This window comes from Pagrus major, chromosome 11, assembly GCF_040436345.1.
Source record: "Pagrus major chromosome 11, Pma_NU_1.0".
NCBI lineage: Eukaryota > Metazoa > Chordata > Actinopteri > Spariformes > Sparidae > Pagrus > Pagrus major.
In genome coordinates, this window is record NC_133225.1 from 26,425,490 (window position 1) to 26,447,891 (window position 22,402).

Genomic DNA, 22,402 nt, shown 5'->3' on the forward strand with positions numbered 1-22,402 from the left:
TGCAGCAAAAATAGTCTGCTGCTCTGTGCTGAGACAGCAGAGACACAACCACAGTGCCACATACTGACCTCAGCTTCCCACCACATAATGATTCCATGCCTCCCTCTATCTCCTCTTTATGACTTACCCTATAGGGTGAAGAGTATGTTCTGAATCAGCTATGTGCTTTCCAAGCCTTTTACTAGGGGACATGTTTTACTGTCTACCAGCTCTTCCTGTCTATCGGCCTTCGAGTCTGCCAGTTGTGCTCTCTGTTAGAATACAGCAGAACATAGGGCCACATTATGAAAAACAACCGCCCGTTTATTTATTTGTTGCAGCAGAGGTGCCATCGCAGGGGGCTCTAGGAAAACAACACAGGGCCATCCGGTAAAAACATTGAACTCCGGCTCAACTTTTACCCCAACTTCCTGGATTGTCTTTCATTGTCTCACATAAACTTAAACATCACAACCCCACCAACACAGCCCGCTGCACTGTTTTAACACAGGGCTGTTTCTGCTCTAAAGCATGGGAAAGGCGAAAAGGAAGCAAAAGGGAAAATGCTACATCTGTATGTTGGTCAGTGAACTGATGTGGACAGTTAACCATGAACTCAAAAAGACAAGCAAACACACACACACACACACACACACACACACACACACACCATATATCATATACACATGCACATAAACATGTGCTCAACACATTTTAAAGCAAATCACTGACAGTTATTCAGACTTGAGAGTTTTTCATTGTCTGATGTGGTTTAAAAGCTGGTGTTCCAAACTGTCTACGGAATCAAGCATTAAGTAAACACGCTGTAGATATGAACTTTCCCTGGGTTAAATTAGCCAAGATGATGTTGCTCTGCTGGGTAGAACTTCTACATAGATCGAGAGTGAACTATTTATACACCTTGCCTCTGAAACGTTCCGCATCCATTTAGTAAAATGTGTTATGTTCTGTTTAAAGATGGTTGCATCTGGAACAGTTTGGTCACTCAACCTTGATGCTCCAAAGATGCAGACAAATAAATAATACTGCCTGCATCCTCAAAGCGAACTATCTAATTGTCATGAGCCTTTACAAAGCAAGGCTTGTTTCTGAGTTTAATAAAGCTAACCACAAACAGCAGGTGTCTGTCAGCACCTCTTTCCCAACAGTTTCAGCTGGATGGTGATAGTTAATACAGGCAAAATAGGCTACATATGGCTAGAGCCTGTTGACTGCCATAACAAAGCATTAAAATACAAATGCTTAAGTCATCAGTTAATGTGTTAGTGCTGTTTATCTAAGTTCACTGCCTTATGAGCCAATAAACCTGACCTTAAAGTCTCTTTAGTGACTCAGCGACCAAACCGCAATACTTTTTGTGTTGATAGCTCCTGTAGAGAGGTTACCATCTTTCATCTAAATCTAAACAAAACAGCATCTTCATAACACCACAACTAAAATTTTTAGTAGAGATATACAGAGTTCACATACAAGTTTTCTATTGTATTAAGGGTGAAATAATACACATCTAGCAGTTAAAGTTTGGTAAAAAAATACTTATTCTTAATTGTATCCCACTATTATGTACCCTGAGATGGTCAAAATGTTTCTCCTGTTCAATATATTACACCTAGTTTACAGCATGCTGGCTGTGTACCTTCATCCTCACGCAAGTTACTCACCCGAGAACCTCTTTTTCCTGGAGGACCAGGTAAGCCAGGGGGACCAGGAGGACCCTAAATCAGAGAGACAGAGGGACAGGGAGAGAAAGAAGGGAATGTTATGGAGAGAGGGAGAGAGACAGGGGGAATGAAGGGAAAAAGAAAAGAGATATAGAGTATGTTAATGGCAAGCAATAACATGCAGTTCACTGTCCAGGCCTCCGCAATGATGAGCATGTGCTATATTTATGTAAGAGCTATGAAGTTCAAAGAGCCAAGTTTTCTCAACTACAAGGATCAAGTTACATTTTTGAGATGAGACGGACACTGCCAGCCTTTGGTCAGCCTACAGGATTGAGATAATCCTTTATCTTGAAAAAGCATAGCATGAAACATATGGAACAACTGCATGTCATTTTCTGGTAGGTGCAAGATGTGAAACAAAAATCACATGTTAAGATTTAGACCACCAAAGTTTCTTCTAGTATTTGGCTAGAAAAATTTAATTTTCAAAAATGTATATAAACTGCTAGCCACAATATCTGGGAATTTTTTTAAATGTGATTATTAGGGCTGTCAAAGTTAACGAGATAATAATGCATTAAATGCAAATTCCTCTTAGCGCTGTTGATTTTTTTGATGCGTGATTAACGCACACACGTTATGACCCTTGCCCGCCCCATCGTTTCGGAAATCAGGAAGCGATGCAGCAGTAATGTTGTGGATGGCAAGCAGAAACAAACCTCCTTGAGCAGAATGGCAAGTTCAGCTTCAAAGCCCTGCCAGATTGTTCTCTCCACAGGAACAAAGTTATTTGCATTTACTGTTGATGTGAACTGAGTAACCACCAGAGTATGCCAAGCACACAGCTGATGCAGAGAGCCCACCTTCGGCAAAGAAAGACCACAGTGAAAGTTTGCAACGAAGACGCCTGGACAACTCTACATGCGACAATCTTTCAACGCCAATAGCTAAATGGGTGGCTTCAGCTTGCAGGCCGATTAACAATGTTTAGTTTACCTTTACAAGTGTAAAGTTGGACACTACATTGTGTCAGTATTACTAAGGAATGTTACATACAATATGCCTGATCTGTTGTTGCTTGTTGGGCTTGAGTTTGCCATGTTATGCTTTCAGCATATTTTTTGAGCATGCAGTACCTTTGAGGTTATTCTGGAGAATATTCTGGACAGTATTTGTCATTGTTTATATATATAATAATAATATATAATAATAAACATAAATCTGCATAAAGCAAGCATATTTGTCCAGTCCCATGTTGATGAGGGTATTACAAACTTGAAAAATATCCCTTTAAGGTACATTTAGAACAGATAAAAAACGTGCAATTAATTTGCGATTAACTATGGAAAATCATGCGATTAATCGCGATTACATATTTTAAACAATTGACAGCCCTGGTGATTACAGGGACAGTAACAGATAACATGTAATCATCAACCAGCTGTTATCGCTGCCATACGATACAAAGCAATGTCCAGTGTGTTTCCCACAGGATTTCGTGAGATTATGGAGGGTGGCCCTCGCAATAGGGGGTCCGGGGGCAACCGTCAACAATATGAAAGCACAGCATCACAAGCAGGTCCAGGAGAGCAAATGCACGCTAGGCCTGGTTTGGTTCAAAAGATATGTGAGAAAATGTGTATAATATCACACACACTTTCACAAAATTTACACCTCAGATAAATTCTGTGTGGGCCTCGTATCGGAGTATATGTGTGTGTGTGTGTGTGTGTGTGTGTGTGTGTGTGTGTGTGTGTGTGTGTGTGGGTGTCTCACACATATACTCCGGTACGTGGAGAACATAGGATATACTTCACTGCAATATACAAACACTGTCTTTGGGATAAAGAAAGTTTTTGCATTCCATTCCATCCATAACTCCTGCTGCTGATGAATTATAATTGCTGCCATTATATTTTGTATACAGCTCTTTATAAATGCACTAGCATGTCAGTTCTGATCTGTAGTGAAAACAAATATCTTCCTTCCTGATTGGCTTGGTCTATTATTTGTAAGATGAGAAAATGGTTTTACAAGAGACTACCGTTTACGATTACTCTGAGGGCATAGACACAAACGAAGTACACAGTATAGATCACTTGAGTTTCCCAAACAAAGGTTGAATTATTTCACTGGACTGTGTGACTCATTGCTAAAGGGGATTTTGAATAAACTAATAGAATCAGAAATAGAAAGACAAAGACTGAATTGATTCACTTGAAAGGAGACACACTTAAACAGCAATCTACATCACTGGAGTCAACAGGAAATCCCCTTGTGGTCAAGGAAGATATTTATTCCTCAGGCTGTTCTGCTACTTCCCAATGCAATCTCCCCTAAAAAAACAAACCCACTAAAAGGTACAATATTTAGTGGTTTGGATGAAAACAAACGTTGCACTATTTAATTTACTATTCTGAGTTGTTGCTATAGCAAGATGTTATAATGGGGGGCTCTGGAGCAGCCTTATCCCCCTTTAGAGCAGTAGATGGGCACAGAGGGAGATATGAATAAAGAAACAGCTGTTTGTTCCTCAAGACTCCCACATACAGACACATGGAAACTGTGAGCACACCACCGCCTTCGCCACAACAACAGGGCCTGAAGAAACCAAGGAATTCCTGCAGTAAAATTATAATATTCACAAGCTTCATCTGCGCTGCCAAGGCAAGGATCAAATCTTTCCCAATGGAGTCAATTCAGCAAGACAACTGAATTTTCTGTAAAGTTGAAGGGCAGACTGAATCATCTTTTGAACTTCTTGCATTGTCTGACATTAACTTGCTGCATCATAATATCCCCTGCATTGTTACCCAACATAGGGTTGTTAAGTAAGCTGTCTGCTGTGGTTAGCCTAATAACAGTCCATGTAAGTGAGACATTACCAAGAGGGGAAATGCAATAAGGAGGTGATGACTGACTGTCAAAACTGTCAGAACTCCTTTTGAAGGGTTACCCTGAAGCATTGTTATAATCACAGAGTGATCCAAACAGGCCACATTAATGATTTTACAAACAAAACTAAAATTACAACTTCATGATTGTGTGCCTCTGCCAACCAGTCAGTTGCTGTTTACATCCATATATTTCCAGACTCATACAGTATTCATATGTACTGAAGACTTCGAAGGAATTTAACAGAAGGTCTAAAGTGTATTTTTGCCGATTGTTGGTTGTTGGCAATGACACCAGTGATTGATATTCAGAGAGATCAGCAAAACCCATGAGAAAGTGGTGGACTACTTCTGCATGTCTCAAGCGTCTAAGCTCATTGAGACACACTTAACAGAGTCAAATTCCTTGTAGAATATGAGTTCATATCCTTGGCCAATCTGTGTGCATGTTACCGAAGAAAGTTGACGAGCAGTGCAGCTGCACCAATCACGCTGAAGAGTTGGGAATAAATTAAACCTATACACAAGTTCATAAACTGGTGAAAAAATGTGACGTGCAGCACGTCATATCCATATTTTTTCAGGCACAAATCCACTTCATCCCTGCACACTGATGAGGCGCTTGACTGGTGAGCGAAAAAAACACTGTAGTCTACAACGGTGACTAAACCAAAGCTGTTGCATAAACATATAAGTTTATATTTAAGCTGTTTTGGCAAAATAGCTTATGGCTCAAAAAGATCTGAAGGAGATTTATTTTGAATTATTAAAAAGTGTAGACTTAAACTGTGGGCTGTTATGTTTGAGTAGAATTATCTTTTCACATTAAAGACCGCGGATGTCAGAGGGTAAGGTAAAGGCAAATTTATTCAAACAGAATAAATATTTGGTCCACAAAAAACACACAGCAATCACATAGGCTAATGATAATTACACAAACAGCAACAACAACCGAGCGTCTCTCGGTGTGAGCGTAGCGTACTCAGCAGGATGGTGTATTCGCAAATGCTCATGAAAAATTGGTAGTGTTAGAGTCCTTTGCCGGTACCATACGTTTGCATAGATGGCAAATAGCTTCAGTTAGGTCCTTTGTCTTGCCGGTTGCGTCCGGTTTAAAACCCAAAAAACTAGCTCCTCCATAACTGCATTCGCTGAAAATATGTGCAGTGTAGTGGGTAGGGAGGAGAATTCGTGGCGCACACCTGCACGAATATATCGGTAATCGCCGATTGGCTGACAGTGGCCGGCTGGAAAATTTTAATGTATCGCCTAACCCTAATCTACTTAAAATTGTACTCACTCATAGATACAAGCCACCTGCATACACCTGGATTTTTTAAATGAAGATCCATGCATTATTCCATGTTAAAGAAAGAAAAAAATCCTTGATCTGTTCCTTTATACGGCTCCACTCAAAGAGTTGATGGGGTCTATTCTGGCCTGAGACCTATCCTCCATCCAAGTGTCATGGAACACCATCTTGTAGTTTTTGTGTAAATCCTGCTGACAAACCAACCAACCAACATATGTGAAAGCATAACTTCCTTGGCAAAGCACCCTTCCCTACGGTGGCCACTAAAAACACTAAAGGCCCTCTCTAGAGCCAGTCACACTTTATTTTGTTGCTGTGCCAGCACTGGATAAAGTAGCACACTGGACTTTTGTGATTGGTTGGCAGGTTGTGAAGTTAACTTTTGCTTGTGGGAGCTGTATAGCAGTCGCTTCTCAGAGCTAATGATTGTGTCAAAATGTTGATCATTCTTCTTCTCAAAGTGCTTTTTCATGTGTTTAGTCACAGTAGCTCCCAATGGCATAACCAACTTGGGCTTGAGGTAACATTACCAAACTAGTTCTTTTAAACCCCTTGCCCCCTTCCACTGCAAAGCATCACAGATTTTAACTTACATTTGACTTGTCATTTTGGAGTAAATATTCCAACACTGAGCTTTTTATAACACGCTTCACTTTTTACCTCAGCCTGCTCGAGCGAAGCAGCAGACAGTGGGTATGCAAATTAATCTTTAGACCAACATGCGTAACCATTCAAAAATATTCTCAGCAGTTACTGGCAACTCTAACTATTATGAAAACATTATTATAAATCTTAATGTTATATTCAATTTCTAAAATCAATCCCCTAAACCCTTCACACTGGACCTTTAAGTGCTGAAACACAAATGACTGTTCACGAAACATCTACTGAGACCAGAGGTAGTCTGTACACATGCCAGTGTACTGTCTGGTTTTGTGGCTGTAAAACTGTAAAATATTTCCCCTGAGGAAGTAACCCAGCTTGTTTTCAAGTTTAAACTAAGAGGCAATGACACAGAGTGAACCACTGACCTTCAGCTAACCCAACATTCAAAAGATGCCTGCATCAAAGTGGTCAGAGTAGCCAAGACATACAAACAGTTTCAAGATAACAGCTTAAAAGAACAAACTTCCTGGCTAATTTATCTGTATTATTGACAAATTGTGCCCCATTGGAAAGGGGCCTGCAGCTTAGACGGTATTATGCTTGTAATACTGCAGCACAATGTGCTCAGGCTCTGAGACATGAAGAAGATGCAACAACTTAGTCCTGGCAAAGCTGTGTCCCGCCTACATACCCGCAGGCACTTCATAGCTGAGGTAGTACTATGGAAACTTGTGGATGAGTCGAGACATCTTACATCATTACATACACTCCTAAGTTTAAACAGATGAGATAGAAGCACCCGGCACATCTCACTCATGGAAACACAAGCAATACCTGAAAATCTGAACTTTGAAAGTGGGTTCAGAGGCAAAGCTACACTGACAACCTGCATACATCATAAGGCTGGATGGACAGCTAATTTCTCTTGCCAGTCTGCACCTCATACCGTCAGATGACTTATCCTCTCTAAAATAAGCGCTAAACCACCTGGCAGTAGTTCAGCATGGGAGTGACGTGTTATTTTAACAACTTGTAGATACATGAAAAAAGAACAGTGCTTGGACACGCCATCTTTTCTAAATCACTACACAGCCCTGCCAAAACATTTTTTTCTATATATCCTGAGTGTATATGAGGAAGTCAAATTTTACATAGCACTGGATGCCTTGCATTTTAGTTTTGATCATGTACAGAAACACACTGTTCCACAAACCCTCATACCTTATTGTCATTCATATATTCAGTCACTTACCGGAGGACCTGGCTCTCCTTTGGGGCCACGGAGACCATCTTCGTAGTCATATAAGAAGTCTGGCTCCTCATATCCGTAATCATATCCTCCCATGTCTACATCATCATAGCTGCCATCCAGATTATGCTGTTCTGAGGTGTCCACCTGATTCTCCCGGTATAAAGTGGTGCCGTTGGCCCTAAGGTGAGTCTCCATGACCTGCTGACTCTGTTGGAGCACAAAGCCAGAGTCCCTGGAGCTGGTGATGGAGTTGTTCCTGAGTCCTTCCTTCACTCGACTTTGCCTGACTGGAGAAATCAGACCTGGCGTGGCATCTGGAGTTGGCAGGCTCCATGAGCTGCTCTCTTCCTCTGTGCTGTTTTCAGAGGGATCAGCGTCTCCCTGGGGGCTACTCCCTTTTGCCAACACATTTTTAGTAGTGGTGATAGTTGTGCTATAGGTGAGATCCAGAACTGCTCCTCCACCATGGGTGGTTAGGGTAGGGTTGTCAGGCGGAAGCAAGGATGTGGTGGAGTGGGCAAGGGGCTCCAATGTGGAAATTTGGCTTTGGTCCCCCCGATTAGGCTGTACTGATGGGCTCAGAGTTGAGTACTGTGTGACCAAACTAGCAGGGGACAGTTTGAAAGCTGCTGTGGTTTTCATGGATGTTTGATCGGTAGCTGCTACTCCAACAAGGGACTTTGTCAAGGGGTTAGAAGGAGGGTCATTTACCTCAATATCCAAACTAGGATGTGGCGAAGGCAATCGGTAAGTGTCGGCCAGCCGGCACTGTGTTTTAAGGTAGTTGCAATAGTGCGCGGCAGCTTGGGCTGTAGGATAGATATCTAGCTGGCAGATTCGACCATTGAATGGTGCTGCTTTGGAGTTCATCCTCCCCAGAGTGAAGAGACCCCCAGAATCCCTCAGTGTCTGAGATCTCCCCAGGGTGTGCTCCCGCTGCTGCACTGCCCCGCAATCCGCAAAGAAGGACACTGAGCGTGCACGAACACCAACAGCAAAAGGGTGCTGGCGCCCATCCTGCCAGTTGTAGGTGAAGTAGATGGGGGCTTTTTCGGCAGTGTAAACCACCACTCTACGTGGCAGCAGCTGAATGCCAAAACGCAGCCTGTCCCTACCATCCTTGACACTAAAAAGAAAAGCATTGTTTGCTCGCCAGGAGCTCAGGCTAACCACAACAGAAAACTCCTCCCCAATCTCCGGCGGGAAAAGATTGCCTGCTGGAGCCTCATAGAGGGAGTTTGAATCGAGTAATACCCCGTATCCAGAAACAGGAAGATTCAAAGGTGAGGAAATAGTTGTGTGAGTAGTCAGAGGTGAGCTTGTCCTCTTGTAGGGATTGTCTGCACTGCTTTGAGGTGCAAGTCCCAATCGATAGAGGATATCCACTCCTGCAGGACAGAGGAGACAATGGTATGATTAACATGCAGACACAAAGGAGGTAGGCTTTGGTTAAATAATTTCTAGAAACTCATTAGACAATTTCTTTTAAGATAAATTCAACAACACAACTTTAAATATGTGAACACTTGATTTTGGCTTGACTTTGGTATTTGCAGGTGCATGGTTTTGTGATTTTAATTTGAATTAAAATCACAAAACCAAGAAGAAAATTATCCTTTGACAATTTTATCAGATTCTAGTAATCTTGCAGTTAAGAGATGAAATAAAATGTATTTGCAATGACACATGCCTATGACTATATTTGATAAAAGCAGCTGTTAAGCAAGATGAAGTGAAAATTTGATGGTGCAGTGTCAAAAGAATTTGCTTTTACAATTTATGGCATTTTCCTTTTAGTAAAGATTTGACAACAGGGAGCCACAAGACAATGCTCCCCTTTTACATTTTAAGTAAGGCTGCTGTTCTACTGTCTCAATTGTGTAAATGTGATTTATTATTCAAGTCGTTACAGACGGCCGTAAATTGCACCAGATATCTGTCGATATTATTGCATTGGTTATTGTGTCAAAGATGCTTTATTCGTCCTCCATGGCAGTTAATTCTTTATTAAAGAAAGATACATTTTTATACAAGGAAGATAACCAACTATTTTGATTATCGAATAATTGTTTCAGTTATTTTTTAAGCAAAATTGTGAAATATTTGCCGGTTCCAAGTGGGTTTGAACTGTTGGTTGAACAACAGATGTAAAGTTAAAACATTACTTTTGGCTCTGCACAAATATTAGACATTTTATAGACAAAACAATAAATGTATTAATAGTGATGATCAGCAGATTAATTGAAGATGAAAATAATCCCTTCAAACATCATTGCTACAAGTGAAAACAAATGTGGAACATTACATAATCTGTCCTTGTTCAAGCTACATGACTGAGGAAAAAATAAATCACTGGTTAGATATTAAAGCCCTACAACAGCCTCCACATGATGCTAGTGACCCCTCCCTGTTTTCATCCTGGAGTAAGTACAAGAAAGTCAGCTGTGGCCCATATGAGTGGACGGGACTAGAGAGGTAAGGGGCTGAACTAGGGTACAGGAAACCAGTCCACACAGCCTTTTTGAATCATTCTGCCAAGAGAGATTCATGAGAGGAGCTTTCCTGTCATTCTTTTCCCATGCCCACAGGTAATTCTTCAAAGAACTTATATCAACTCTGCTGACAGTGAGGAACGGCCAGGCAAAAGCACTTAAGCATTATTTGGAGACAGAGGATGTTCTGTGCAGTTTTGGCTTTGATTAACAAGCAAAAGACAGAGCACAAGGCAGGAGGGCAATGTGTCACATGTGTGACATATGTCTCTACTGAGCAGGGGTAGTTACATAAAAAATATATTATTAATGTGACAAATGGGAACAAGGTTACCTGACAAAAACTATATTAGTAAATGTCAACTGCATCACAAACGGAATGGACATTTTAGGAACTGTATAATTCACACAGCAAGCCGGCGCTGCGGCTCCAAAGGAGTTTTTTTGTGTTTTTTTCAAGGTGTTTCCCGGTGTCCACCTGTTAATCTAAACATGTACCCGCTGACTGTTTATAATCATATGGATGCTGTTATAATGTGTTGTGATTGGGATCCTGACCCACCATGCATCCAGGAAAATGACAAAGTTATGTTTTTCTCTAAATTACATAATTACATAATCGCCATCAGTCAACAGGACGCTGTCTGACTCTTTCACTCGTGGGGAGGGATGCTGTTTTCTGGGGGAAAGTTCACTTAAGTCTCGGTCGGGGGGGCTGACCGTCGCGATGATTTTTTTCACCGCGACAAATATTTGGTGAGTTAAAGTTTTTTGCCGGGGACAGACGCTGTTTTTCGGGCAGAAATGTGACGAAGAGTCCGTCAGACAGACACTTGCCAAAGTTGCCAAAGACACGACCAATTACTACGTTACTGTTGTTTGGTCCTGTAACGTTACTTTGTGGGATATTTATCTATATTTTGTTGAGTGAAGGACCTGTATAGTTATCAGACAGTGAACACCATCAGATCAACACGCCCCCGCTCCGCGCCACCGGCTTATCCATTCACACTGGTTCGGTTCAACAATACTATGCCTCTGATACTACCTCCGGAGGCGCGTCAGAGGCGCAGCGAAATTTCACCTCTCGCTGCATCTGAGACTTTCACACAGAGGCGGATGCGGAGAATTGGCGCAGGATCCCCGCATGCAAACAGCAGTGTGAATGGGGCTACTGTTTGTGTGCACATGTGTGTTTAAGTGCATCTAAGTGCATTGGGAGATCTCATGGGCAGTTTAAAGTATGTTTTACTGCTTATCCAGAGACACTACCTTTCTTTGAAGCAGCTCATTCTGTGTATTTTGGGAGCCAATTTTCAAAGAGAGGTCAGTTAATTTTGTATTACTGAAGAGGAACTGAATGCAGTATAAGTTTAAAAAGATTTGAAAAGGCTGCTTTTTAAGAGCATGGTGTGTTCAAGAATGCAGATGCTAAAAGAAGAAAAAAGGCCAGATCAAATTTCAGATGAGTTGCACATGTACAGCCTTTTGACACTTCACCTTTTTCAGGGGCTCAAATCAGGCAGGTGAAGGATGTCCAAGGCCACAAGATTGAACATAACTTTAAAAATGAGATATATGGCTACTTCAGACATTGTCATACAGCAAGGGCATTCAACTAGTGCTGTTTCTGCCATAGATGTTTTTGTATAAAAACAAAAGAACTCTTTCTCAGCTGCATTGCTTTTGGGGGAGACATGCAGAGAGGGTAACAGAGCCAGAGAGTGAAAGGGCAATAAATAGAAATAAGACATACAGTACATCATCCTGGATGCAGTTCTGTACAGTTTTAATTCTGCAGCCCAGGTCAGGAGACTATCTATCTGCAGCTGATTTAAGCACACACTGAGATGTCCTTGACATTCTTAGCCTGAAGTAATGTCAGCTCAGATTCCAATTAACCTGTCTCATATGTGAAGACAAGCTGCTCTAGCTCTGTGTGCATTCCTCTTCCCCTCATTATGATGGATTGATCCTGCTTTGAGAGGGCTCATCAAACATAGATACATGGGGAGAAGACAATGCAAGATGGAATGAGGTGGTTTGCTTCATCTGTGCAACAGGACAGTAGAAATGCACATACATGTGTGGATGTGAACAAATATGTGAAGATTCATCATGAGGTAAACCTCAAATCACGTGTGCATGTACACTATATGGTATTTCTGGCAGTGGTCCAGTGATATGTCACTCAACAATATATCCTCTCAACATACTCATGTGCAGCCTGCTGAATTAAAACGTATCTGCATTTTTTTTTAGATTACTTTGACAGCAGTCTTTCTTGCTGAAATGAAGACAAGTTCTTTCAAGAAAAAGTCACATCCGGAGAAATATGGGGGATTTTACTCTAACTTTCCCAACGGCTATAAAGAAATGAAGTTGTGCTGACTGTGCCATGTTGGAAAAAAAATCTACTCTGCTATCAAGAATCAACTCCTAACTTCTGCCCTTCTCACATTCAACTCTTCTCACAGATGGGTATGACCTTATCCCCAGCATCTGACCAGCTAAAGGAACACAGTCTCCAATACATGCTAAGCATTTAACTGAGATTTCCTTTTCCTCATGTCTGACTGATTGGTGTACTTTCCCAGAGTGCTCTTCTTAGCATGTACTTCACATACTGTTTGCATGTAACATATTTAGCGCCTTCTCTGATGGACCAGAGATGAGAGCACTGGGAGGAAAAGAGATGGGTAAGCAAAATTGCAGGTAAGGTTAAGGGGCTATTTTGGCTGCCCATACATGCATGCTGTGGCCTGGAGAGCAAGAGCAGACATGTTGGGGAGAAGGTTAAAAATGAGCAAAGAAAGAGGAGCTCCTGTTTTAAGCCACTGTCCCTATGTATATTTGCCCCAGTATAAAATATGAATTGTAAATGGACTTGTAGATATAGCACTTTTCTGGTCTTCAGACCACTCAAAGAACTTTATAAACTTGCCATAATCCTCAATCACATGCACATGGCTGAGGCTGCTGTGCAACGTGCCCATCCGGAGCGATAGTGCCTAACCAAAGTGCCCCACAACATAGAATGAATCACTGTGACATTGCTGTAACAACGACAGTTACTTCCGGCTGGATGACTGGTCACTGAATTGCATTGTGGAGATATGTGAAATCAGCAAACTTGTTTATTTGTGTGGCCATTTTAGCAGTAACTGTCACATTTGTGGGGTTCAGTATCTTGCCCAAGGACAATTTGACATGCACGTGGAGCCAAGGATCAAACCACGCACCTTTCGATTACCACACTATGGCTGGATTGCACCAACAAGGTTTAATTTAATCTAAGATTAGCTCTAATCAGAGATTAGTAAAACTAGGTTTAAAATGAGTTAATCCAGGTTTAAAATTAAGCAGAGCTCTGTTGCACCATTTAAAATTAATCTCAGTTTAGTAAAACTCAGTTTAACTGAATTTAAACTTAGTTTAAACTGATTTAAATCAATAGGGATAATTGTGGATATCGAAATTAAAATTAATAATTAAATATGCAATTAAATATATAGGCTACATCAGAAGCGTGCTGTCAGGACCCCGGATTTATATATAAAAAAGAGGGAGACTGTTTCAACGGGCGCTTTTCCGATTAAACGTTACATTGTAACGGAAAAACGTTAGCCTAACGTCTCTTGTGACAGATCGGCTACCTTACAATGGCTCGGCAGAGAAGCTCAAACTTTTCCTCCTTTGAGAAAAACTTGCTGACCGAATTAATGGAGCAATATGGGCAAGTCATTGAAGACAAGAAAACGGACAACAGCACGGTGAAACAGAAAGATACTGCTTGGCAGCAACTGGCTGACAGTTTTAATGGATCGACCGGCGTGAAGGAGAAAAGAGACGTCGCTCAGCTTAAAGCTTGCTGGAAAAACTTAAAAACAAAAGCCAAAAAAGATGCGGCGACTGTGAGACGAGAGATGTTCGTCACAGGAGGAGGTCCTCCGCCAAAGAAAAATGATCCACTGGCGGAGAAAATCAATTCCCTCATCCCGCAGCAGATGGAGCCACTACAAAATCCGTACGACGACGACGGCATCTTGGACCAGCTCACTTCAGACTCACCCGGGGAAGATGGTTAGTAATCCAGTCACGCTTTACTGACCTCAGTCAATAATCAGTTATTATTTGGCCTATCCAATTAATTTGTTTTTTCGCCATATATTTTGGTTTGTTTTGATAGAGATCGTTTTAACACTGCAGCCAGTGCAGCAAGAGGAGCATCTGCAAGACAGTGCTGCTTCCTCTTCTTTATGGTCATCATCTTCCTCATCTGATTTGAACAGCTGCAGGAGAAACAAGCGACCCTACGTGACACACCAGGAAATTTTGGTTTTAGAGAAGGAGAAGATTGAAATGGAAATCGAAAATGCCATATTACAGAAGGAAGTATTAAAGCTGCAGAAGGAAGTGTTGCTGCTGAAAAAAAAGAAGATGCTTACTGATAGTTTCACCCTTGATGCCACTTTTTTATCATAAAATGAGAATAAAATAAAATAAAAAATATATAGCTATCTGCACTGAAATATTTACAAATAAAATAATTTCTATTTCTACTTTTCTTCAATGTGTATCTTCTCTGTGCTTCACAGTTTGAAAAAGACACTTGTTGACAGGTCAAGCTACTATTAGTTTATTGATATTGCTTAAAGCAGTATTCAACCAGATATAGTTGGCAGTAATTCAATTATTATGTGGAAATAGACTTTTCACCACAATGTCAGCAATTATTTACAAAAAGATTTATTAATATAATTATTCAGAAAAGTGGTTCTGTATTAGAGTTTGCCTCACAGCATTCCCACTTGGATTGGCATTGTGCTCCTGGTCATCCTCTCTGTCCTCTCTGTCCTCATGTAGGTCCTCATCGGCTTCAAAGTGTAGCTCATCTCCACGCCTCTTTCCAAAGTTGTAGAGAACTGCAACTGCGACAATGACGGTCAAGGTGGTGTCCAGCTTTGTGCGCAGTCCATCTTTAATGCAGGGAAACCTTCTTTTCCATGCTCCAAAGAGTCGTTCTATCACTCCTCTGGCTGCAATGTGACGGGAGTTGTACCTTCTCTCTGCTGGTGTTTGAGGGTTCAGAAGTGGAGTCATCAAGTATGAGCGGCATGGATAACCATTATCCCCAAGGAAATGGCCCTCATAAGCTTGGTTCTCGAGGATGGCACAAAGCTGACTGTTGTCAAAGATCCTGCTGTCATGAGTTGATCCTGGCCAACGTGCTACAATGTTGGTTATTTCAGATTTTTGATCACACACCACTTGAACATTGATGGAGCAGTATCCCTTACGGTTGCGGAAAAGCTCTCCATTCACACCACCAGGATTCTGTATCGGGATATGTGTGCAATCAATAGCACCCAGCACCCCTGGAAATCCAGCTCGCCTGTAGAAACCAGCAGCTGTTTCCACTGTTGGAGAGAATCGGATGTACTGGTTCTTCAGTGATGCAATGGACCGAGACACTCTGCTGACAATACGGCAAACAGTTGAATTGTGTAGACCGAACAGGTCTCCATCCACCCTCTGGAAACAGCCAGTAGCGTAGAACCTCAGGGCAACCAGGAGTTGTAGCATCGGTGGTACAGCTGCATTTCTGTCACTGCCATGTTTGACAGTTGGTCCAGTCTTCCTGTTCAGCTCCAAAACTGTTTCCTTGGTAAACCGGTATCTCACCAAAAATTCCTCCTCATCATAAAATTCAAGAGGATTGAGCCTGTCTCTCAGTTTTCTTCGAGGAACTTCATTATTTTGCTCTATCCACCTCAAAAATGCAGCCATTGTTAAAGTTAAACCTTCCCAACTGTCAGTTTAAAATTAATTCTCGATCACAGTTTAAACTGGAGTTTAAAGTTCTGGTGCAACAGAATTAAATTTAAACTCGGTTTAGAGTAAAAATTAAACTGACGTTTAAAGAGAGGTTTAAATTTAATCTGTCTTAATTTTAAACTAGGTTTAAAGTTTGGTGCAACAGAATTTAAACTTAAACCATGATTTAATCTGATTTTAAAGTTAAACCTTGTTGGTGCAATCCAGCCTATACCTTCAACCCGCCAATACAGAGTATAAATCTGATGCAAGTGTTCTCTTTTACAGAGATTTGAAATCTGTATACTACATGGAACTCACTGGGATGCTTTTTATATTAGGTAGCATGAGACCGGATATGGCTGAAGGGCTATAAAACTGACTGTAACTAAGAGTTGAAATTCTAGTATCCTTATAGTAACACCAACTAAAAAACCTGATCCGCTTGATTAAGTCAGTATACTGATTTGGGAAGGTGCATAACACTCCACTTCACAAAAAATACTTTTTATAAAAACTGGGCTACTAATTATCTTAAAGCTATCGCTTAGTTATGTATTCTTGTTCTGTTGTTTACCTTGAGCTAGGTAGTCTTCTTCTCCAGAGAGTACTGCTGAGCATACTGACAGGAGCAGGATAAAGTTCCACCTAGAGGGACAAACAAACACAAATTAATAACAGATTACCTCATTTTAACAGCAACCTATAAACCATAAAAAATAAAGGTCTTGATTGTGTGAAGCTAATTGAGAACAATTAATTTCTTATACATGCATATGTCCACTTATTCCTTTTGAGGAACAAGTTGCCAGTCCATCACACTACGGATATAAACATACACATTAACATGTATGACTAAATTAGATGTCGAAGTCGCCTGTGTTGCAGCCTGGGATGAAAACTCCAGGATAAAACCAAAGCAAATATGAGGGAGGGAAAAACATAACTGTACACACAGAGGAGCAGGGCTGGAAATTCATGCCTGGTCCTGCTGTGAGGCAACACTGCTAACCACTTGACAAACCTTTTCCCACTGAATTACAATCCTGGTGATATATTTGATCTGAGGAACTGCTATTCATCATAAAGACACTGTGAGGTTGGATATATTTCCAACCTTTGTGTACCAAACAAAGCACAGATATGGCCACTCAAGACATGAACTGGGGATATACAAGGGCCCTTGCACTAAAACAGCTCAAGCTCATGGAATGCAGCCATTATTAATGTGAAACCTACATTAGCTAGCTGCACCTGTATTTGCCAAAATGCCCACCACATGATGCCATAATGGACAGCAACGTCAACGGACGACGATATAAGCATATCATATAAACAGTAGGCTAGCCAGCGAGGGTTAATTAACTTAAAAAAATAGCATTAACATTAACTAGCTTATTTGTTAAAATGCAAATACATTTTCATATAAATGCTGTGTCAAAGTCAAGTTGTTAAAATATTAACCATGGTAGCATTTGCAGACAGCCAAGTTAATGCTAGTATTGTGTTAACTTCACGTTAACTCACTAGCTTGCAAACTACAGTAGGGTAGTCAGTGTGTAGCTAACAAATCCTCACCCTCTTCCCGAGCCTTTCAAACATATTTCTAGGCATTGCCAGCTGTAATAGGTCACTCAGCGTCTTGAAGTTAGGACTTACTGATTTCTTCAACCATTATTGGTGCCACTAGGATTAGGACTTACGCTGTGCTAGGCTTTCTTTCCAGGTTTCCCATTAAGTTCGGAGCGAATACCGCCCCCCGGTGTTCCCTCAACGACGCCGATAATTTCCGTAGGGTGTCCCATCATAATATATCGCTGCACTCTACGACTAAAGGTTACTTTTGAAATAATTGTCTGGCTTTCCATTTTCAGAGTTCGACTGCTGTCAGTTCAACCTATGTATGCTTATAATAGTCTCGACAGTATGCTAAGTTACCCTTTTAACAGTTAACCGTTGCCAGCTAGCCGTCTGTAATTTCGAGTTCACGCAATAAATTATGGTGCGTTCACTTGCAAGTCCTTCCGATTCGGTATCCCCGTCTTCCAATCTAAAAATGTCCCTGTGCATCTACTCGGAATGGAAAGTTTGCGAACTTCACAAGCAAATACAGCAGCTGATTTAACAGTTAAGGGCACTGAAAAAAGACAGGAGTGGGCTCCTACCGCATTCCCTCAAAGACTTACTTCTATTTAACGTCTAATAGCCAGATAACGTCTTTGCCATTTCGGAGGTCGTTTTTATCCGTGTTCCAGGTGCAATGGAACGCACCATTATAACCGTAAACCGGAAGTGTGTCTGAAGTGTCCTTGAGGGGATTTTAATGAACACCTGCCAGCTGATTAAAAACGAGGCCAACGTCACACAAATGTATAACATTAACAAACATATCTGTCTACATGTTATCATATTTTCCACATTGGGCCCAAATTTCATCACTGCAAATACACCATTTTTTAACTGTTCAACATAAACTCACAAATAGGCAAATGTATTTCATGTTTTAAACCCTGCAGTGCCCGTAGGCTGCTGACTGATTCAAAACTTTGTATTCATTGTCAGGGTTGAGAGGATTACTTTAAAAAATGTATTCCGGTGCACCTACTAATTACCTGTTACTGTAAAATATGTAGTCAGTAGTCAGTAACGTAATCCAAGTATCACAATAATAGAGTAATGTAACTTGATTACTTCCTGTTACTTTTGGATTACCTCAATTACAGACATATGCAACTAAAGACAAGAGAAAATAAATATCAATAAGATGACTTTTATTTCATTGTAATAACGAGTGTGTATTCTGTAAGAACACAAACTTGCGTATTCAGTTTCACTCAAGACCTGCATATGTGCATGGTTACAGACTAGTATATCATTCTGTATTTTAAATTGTAATCCTGTTAGTAATCTTTTTATTAAATGTATCTGTAATCTAATTACATCTTTGTACTCATTTGTACTCAAATGATTAGTCGATTAGTTAGTCCAAAGAAAAATAATTCTGATATCCATGTAATTGTTTATATCAGTCTTTATCAAATACTGTTTGATTTTGGATTGTTGATTGGCCAAAACAATCAATCTGAGGTCGACCCAATTGCCTCTTGGAATCTGTGATGTGCCGCTTTTAGTGGGCCTTATTTTCTTTTCAATTTGTAGACTAAACAGTTCAATTCATCAGAAAAATGAGAAATCAGTCGGGGGAACATGGGGGAAAATGTCAGCCCTTTAAAAGGCAGAAGGCAGTCAAATGTGACATTTTTATGTCTGAAAATATAGTCAGGCAGGGACTCTTTCTGTGTCATGTTTTATTGTATCCAGACAATGATGGGTTTTGTCTCTGAGGCATAGTTGGTTAAAAACAATTTAATGGACACATGCCTCGGCAAAGTTATGACCACAACGAGGGAGAAGGGCCCAGCTAAGATTTGGAGAGAGAAGTGTCACGCCTGCCTTTTAAGATTAATTTTTCCAGCTTGTGGAGAGCACTTTGCTTCATGGATCTTCATTTCCCGCACACTGTCCACTTCTCTTGCAATTAAGTTTAATGACAACAACATTTCGGTACTAAGACCTTCATCAGGTTATCAGGTTATTTAGATAACCTGATGAAGGTCTAAGTACTGAAACATTGCGTGTGTGTGTGCGGGAGTCGTTTTCCCGATTTTGTCGCCCTTCGGTCTTCTCCTACGCACCTGTCGATCTTCAGGTGTGCAAAAGTTTTACTCTGAAAATAGATAGAGAAAAAGCACAACATCTTGTTTGTGACACTAACACTTACAATTGAATTTTGGAAGATTTTATTTTAATTTCAAACAGTATTAATCACACAATAAGATGTTGGGACCTTTGTTACTCAAACTTAAGCACATTATGACCTTACTATTTAATAGATTCACCAAACCACAGTCCTTTGACCCTCACTGACCCCACCTCTAGGTGGCACTGCCCACCATATAGCCAGAGGGCAGAGCAGTACTATGTACAATCAGTGAAAGGCCAAAGCGATGTGAAATATCCAAGAGGAGTGTGCCTTTACTGTACAGACTGCATTGACATTTGTTTTTCCTTATTCAGAGGAGGTTGACATACACAGATCATGTTAATGGTTATAATGGTTCTAAACGGGATGCATGTGCATTAACACTAAATTTAAAAAAGATTTCATTGTTCATTTTTCAAATTATGTGTGCTCTGGGTCCATCTTCATCTCTTTTTATGTTGAAACTACAGGAACACTACTGTTAAATCACAACGTTGCTCAAGACTGTGCACTGAGCAATTCAGCTGTAAAATAAAATATGATTACTGAAATGCACTTAAGAGAGCAAAGTTGTTTGTCAGACCATCATACACAACTATCCACACGTTTTCATACTGTAGTCCCACAGTTTTTAGGTGAAATCATTCATTTGTGTCTCTATAACAACAAGCAAAGATGACAGATCATATTGTGTCATCACTGTTGCACTCCCACCATCCTTGTGGGTATCCTACCCATAAAATGCTAAAAAAATTAACAGTAACTATTTTGTGAATGGGGGATATTCAGATTTTTCCTTCAACAGTAGTCCAACTGTTACATCAGTCAAGTCACGTCATCTGTTTTCTCCTACAACTGTAACCCAGAGCATAGTTTGCAGAGCGTTTATCATGAAAGCTTCAAAGTGTACTCTGTACATTTAAACCAAATCAATCACATCGACAGCCCTGCCCACAGAGACAGCTGTGGACACAACCTGCTGTGGCTTCTGGCAACTGGATGATTTTCAACACAGTGTGGTGGTAGCACAAAAGACACAAGGAGACAGTAGTCCTGCTCTTTTAATATGCAGTTACGTAAGACTACCAAAAAGGGTACTATCAATCACAGGCTGCTGTCACACCTTAAACCTTCTGGCTTATTATGTGAGTGTAATGGCTACGAATAGCATGATAGCTCCATGGTCTTTGAGGACCAGATTAACCTGGCAAAGAAGCTACCAGTGTTTATGTGGCTGTGTTTAATGGATCACCACAGACAGGCAGCCATGTTTGTTTTCCCGGGGGAATGTGGCCCTGCAGACTTGAGCAAAAGAAAAGAGAAAACAGAGAGAAAAGGAATGACTCTAAGTAGAAACACTATGAGCTGTGCCTGTCACCTGCTCCCCATCGGGAAAGTGGTGCGACATTCCTCTGCCGGGAAACACAGATTTATCCCCGAAGCAGGAAAAAGCAAGAGAGGAAAACAAAGAAGGGAATATATCATAACGGTCATTCATCTTTTAAGAGAATAAATCTGAAATGTATAAAGCCAGTGAGTAGCTGGTTCTGCTTAAAGGTTGGCGAGGTTTAAAAGTAGACCAAAAAAGAAAAAGAAAAAACTAAATATAACACTGAACATTCCCTTTTTGAGTGTCAACTGTGGCCATCTGATGCTGATTCAGACAGCCTTTTTCTGCCTGTCTGTCACACAGTCTCCCTGTTCAGGGCTATTTAAGGCATCGCTGAGGCTCTGCCACCAAACAGACTCAGGTCATTGCTTCAGGACATCTACGGTGACGTAAGAACAAGTGGTGGGAATTATCTGGCACCTTAACCCGACCATTTGTCATCTTTCTGTCATCAGCTGGCGAATTTCACAGATCTTATTATTGCTTTTGACATTTTTTAAGATTTTATATTGTTATAAAGACTTAGACTCATGGCCAGGCTACATGCAGAGCCACTGCTTTCATCGTTTCTTGTGACGGCACACTATGACATGCTTTCCAGTCCTTGCAGTTGATGGAAAAGACTGGTGAAAGCAAGACAAAGCTCCCCAAACACTGCTCTGTTGACTGAGGGAAATACCACTATGTGGGGAGTGGGTGTCATGTCAAGACTATAAATAATCACAACTTAAAACTCCCCTCTGCAATGAATCATTCCAGAAGTAACAGATCTTGCCTTTCTCCCCTCAAAATTAGCTTGGATCCCTAACAATGGTTCATTCAACTGACGGAAAAGAGGCGAGTGGAGAGTGCTCGATTTGACTTGGCAAATAGGAGCGAACTCACTCAAGCTCTGTTTACAGTCCTCATAAGGGAAGGGAAACAATTTTCTTACGTTCATCACTGATGTCTGTCAGGGGGTCACTTTGTGAGCAGTGGCATTCACAGTATATTGTTTACAAGTCTAATTTGGCAGGCCACTTTCCAAATCCATTAGCAGCAACAAAGCATGCAAAGCTGTTAATCTACCCAAACAGCTCTGAAATGTTTAACTTAAACAGAAAGGAAGGGATACCAGTGAAACTGCTATTGATGTGTTGGGGGTAAAAAAAAAAATCATGTGCAAAGCCAACAGCTGCTCTTCTCTACTTTGGTGGAAATGTTCTTTGATTT

At 40.8% G+C, this 22,402-nt stretch overlaps 1 protein-coding gene across 1 annotated transcript in view; it reads right to left on the bottom strand.

Moving 5' to 3' along the window:
- LOC141004296 (uncharacterized) overlaps positions 1-15,806 on the bottom strand; it is an 88,159-nt gene extending 72,353 nt beyond the window's left edge. The window contains exons 1-3 of the mRNA XM_073475728.1: positions 15,032-15,806; positions 7,729-9,116; positions 1,662-1,715 (exon numbers count right to left, since the gene is read on the bottom strand). Of these exons, the coding sequence (XP_073331829.1) occupies positions 1,662-1,715; positions 7,729-9,116; positions 15,032-15,806 (2,217 nt within the window). The remainder of the gene's footprint in view (positions 1-1,661; positions 1,716-7,728; positions 9,117-15,031) is intronic.
- Between the last annotated feature and the right edge of the window lie 6,596 nt (positions 15,807-22,402).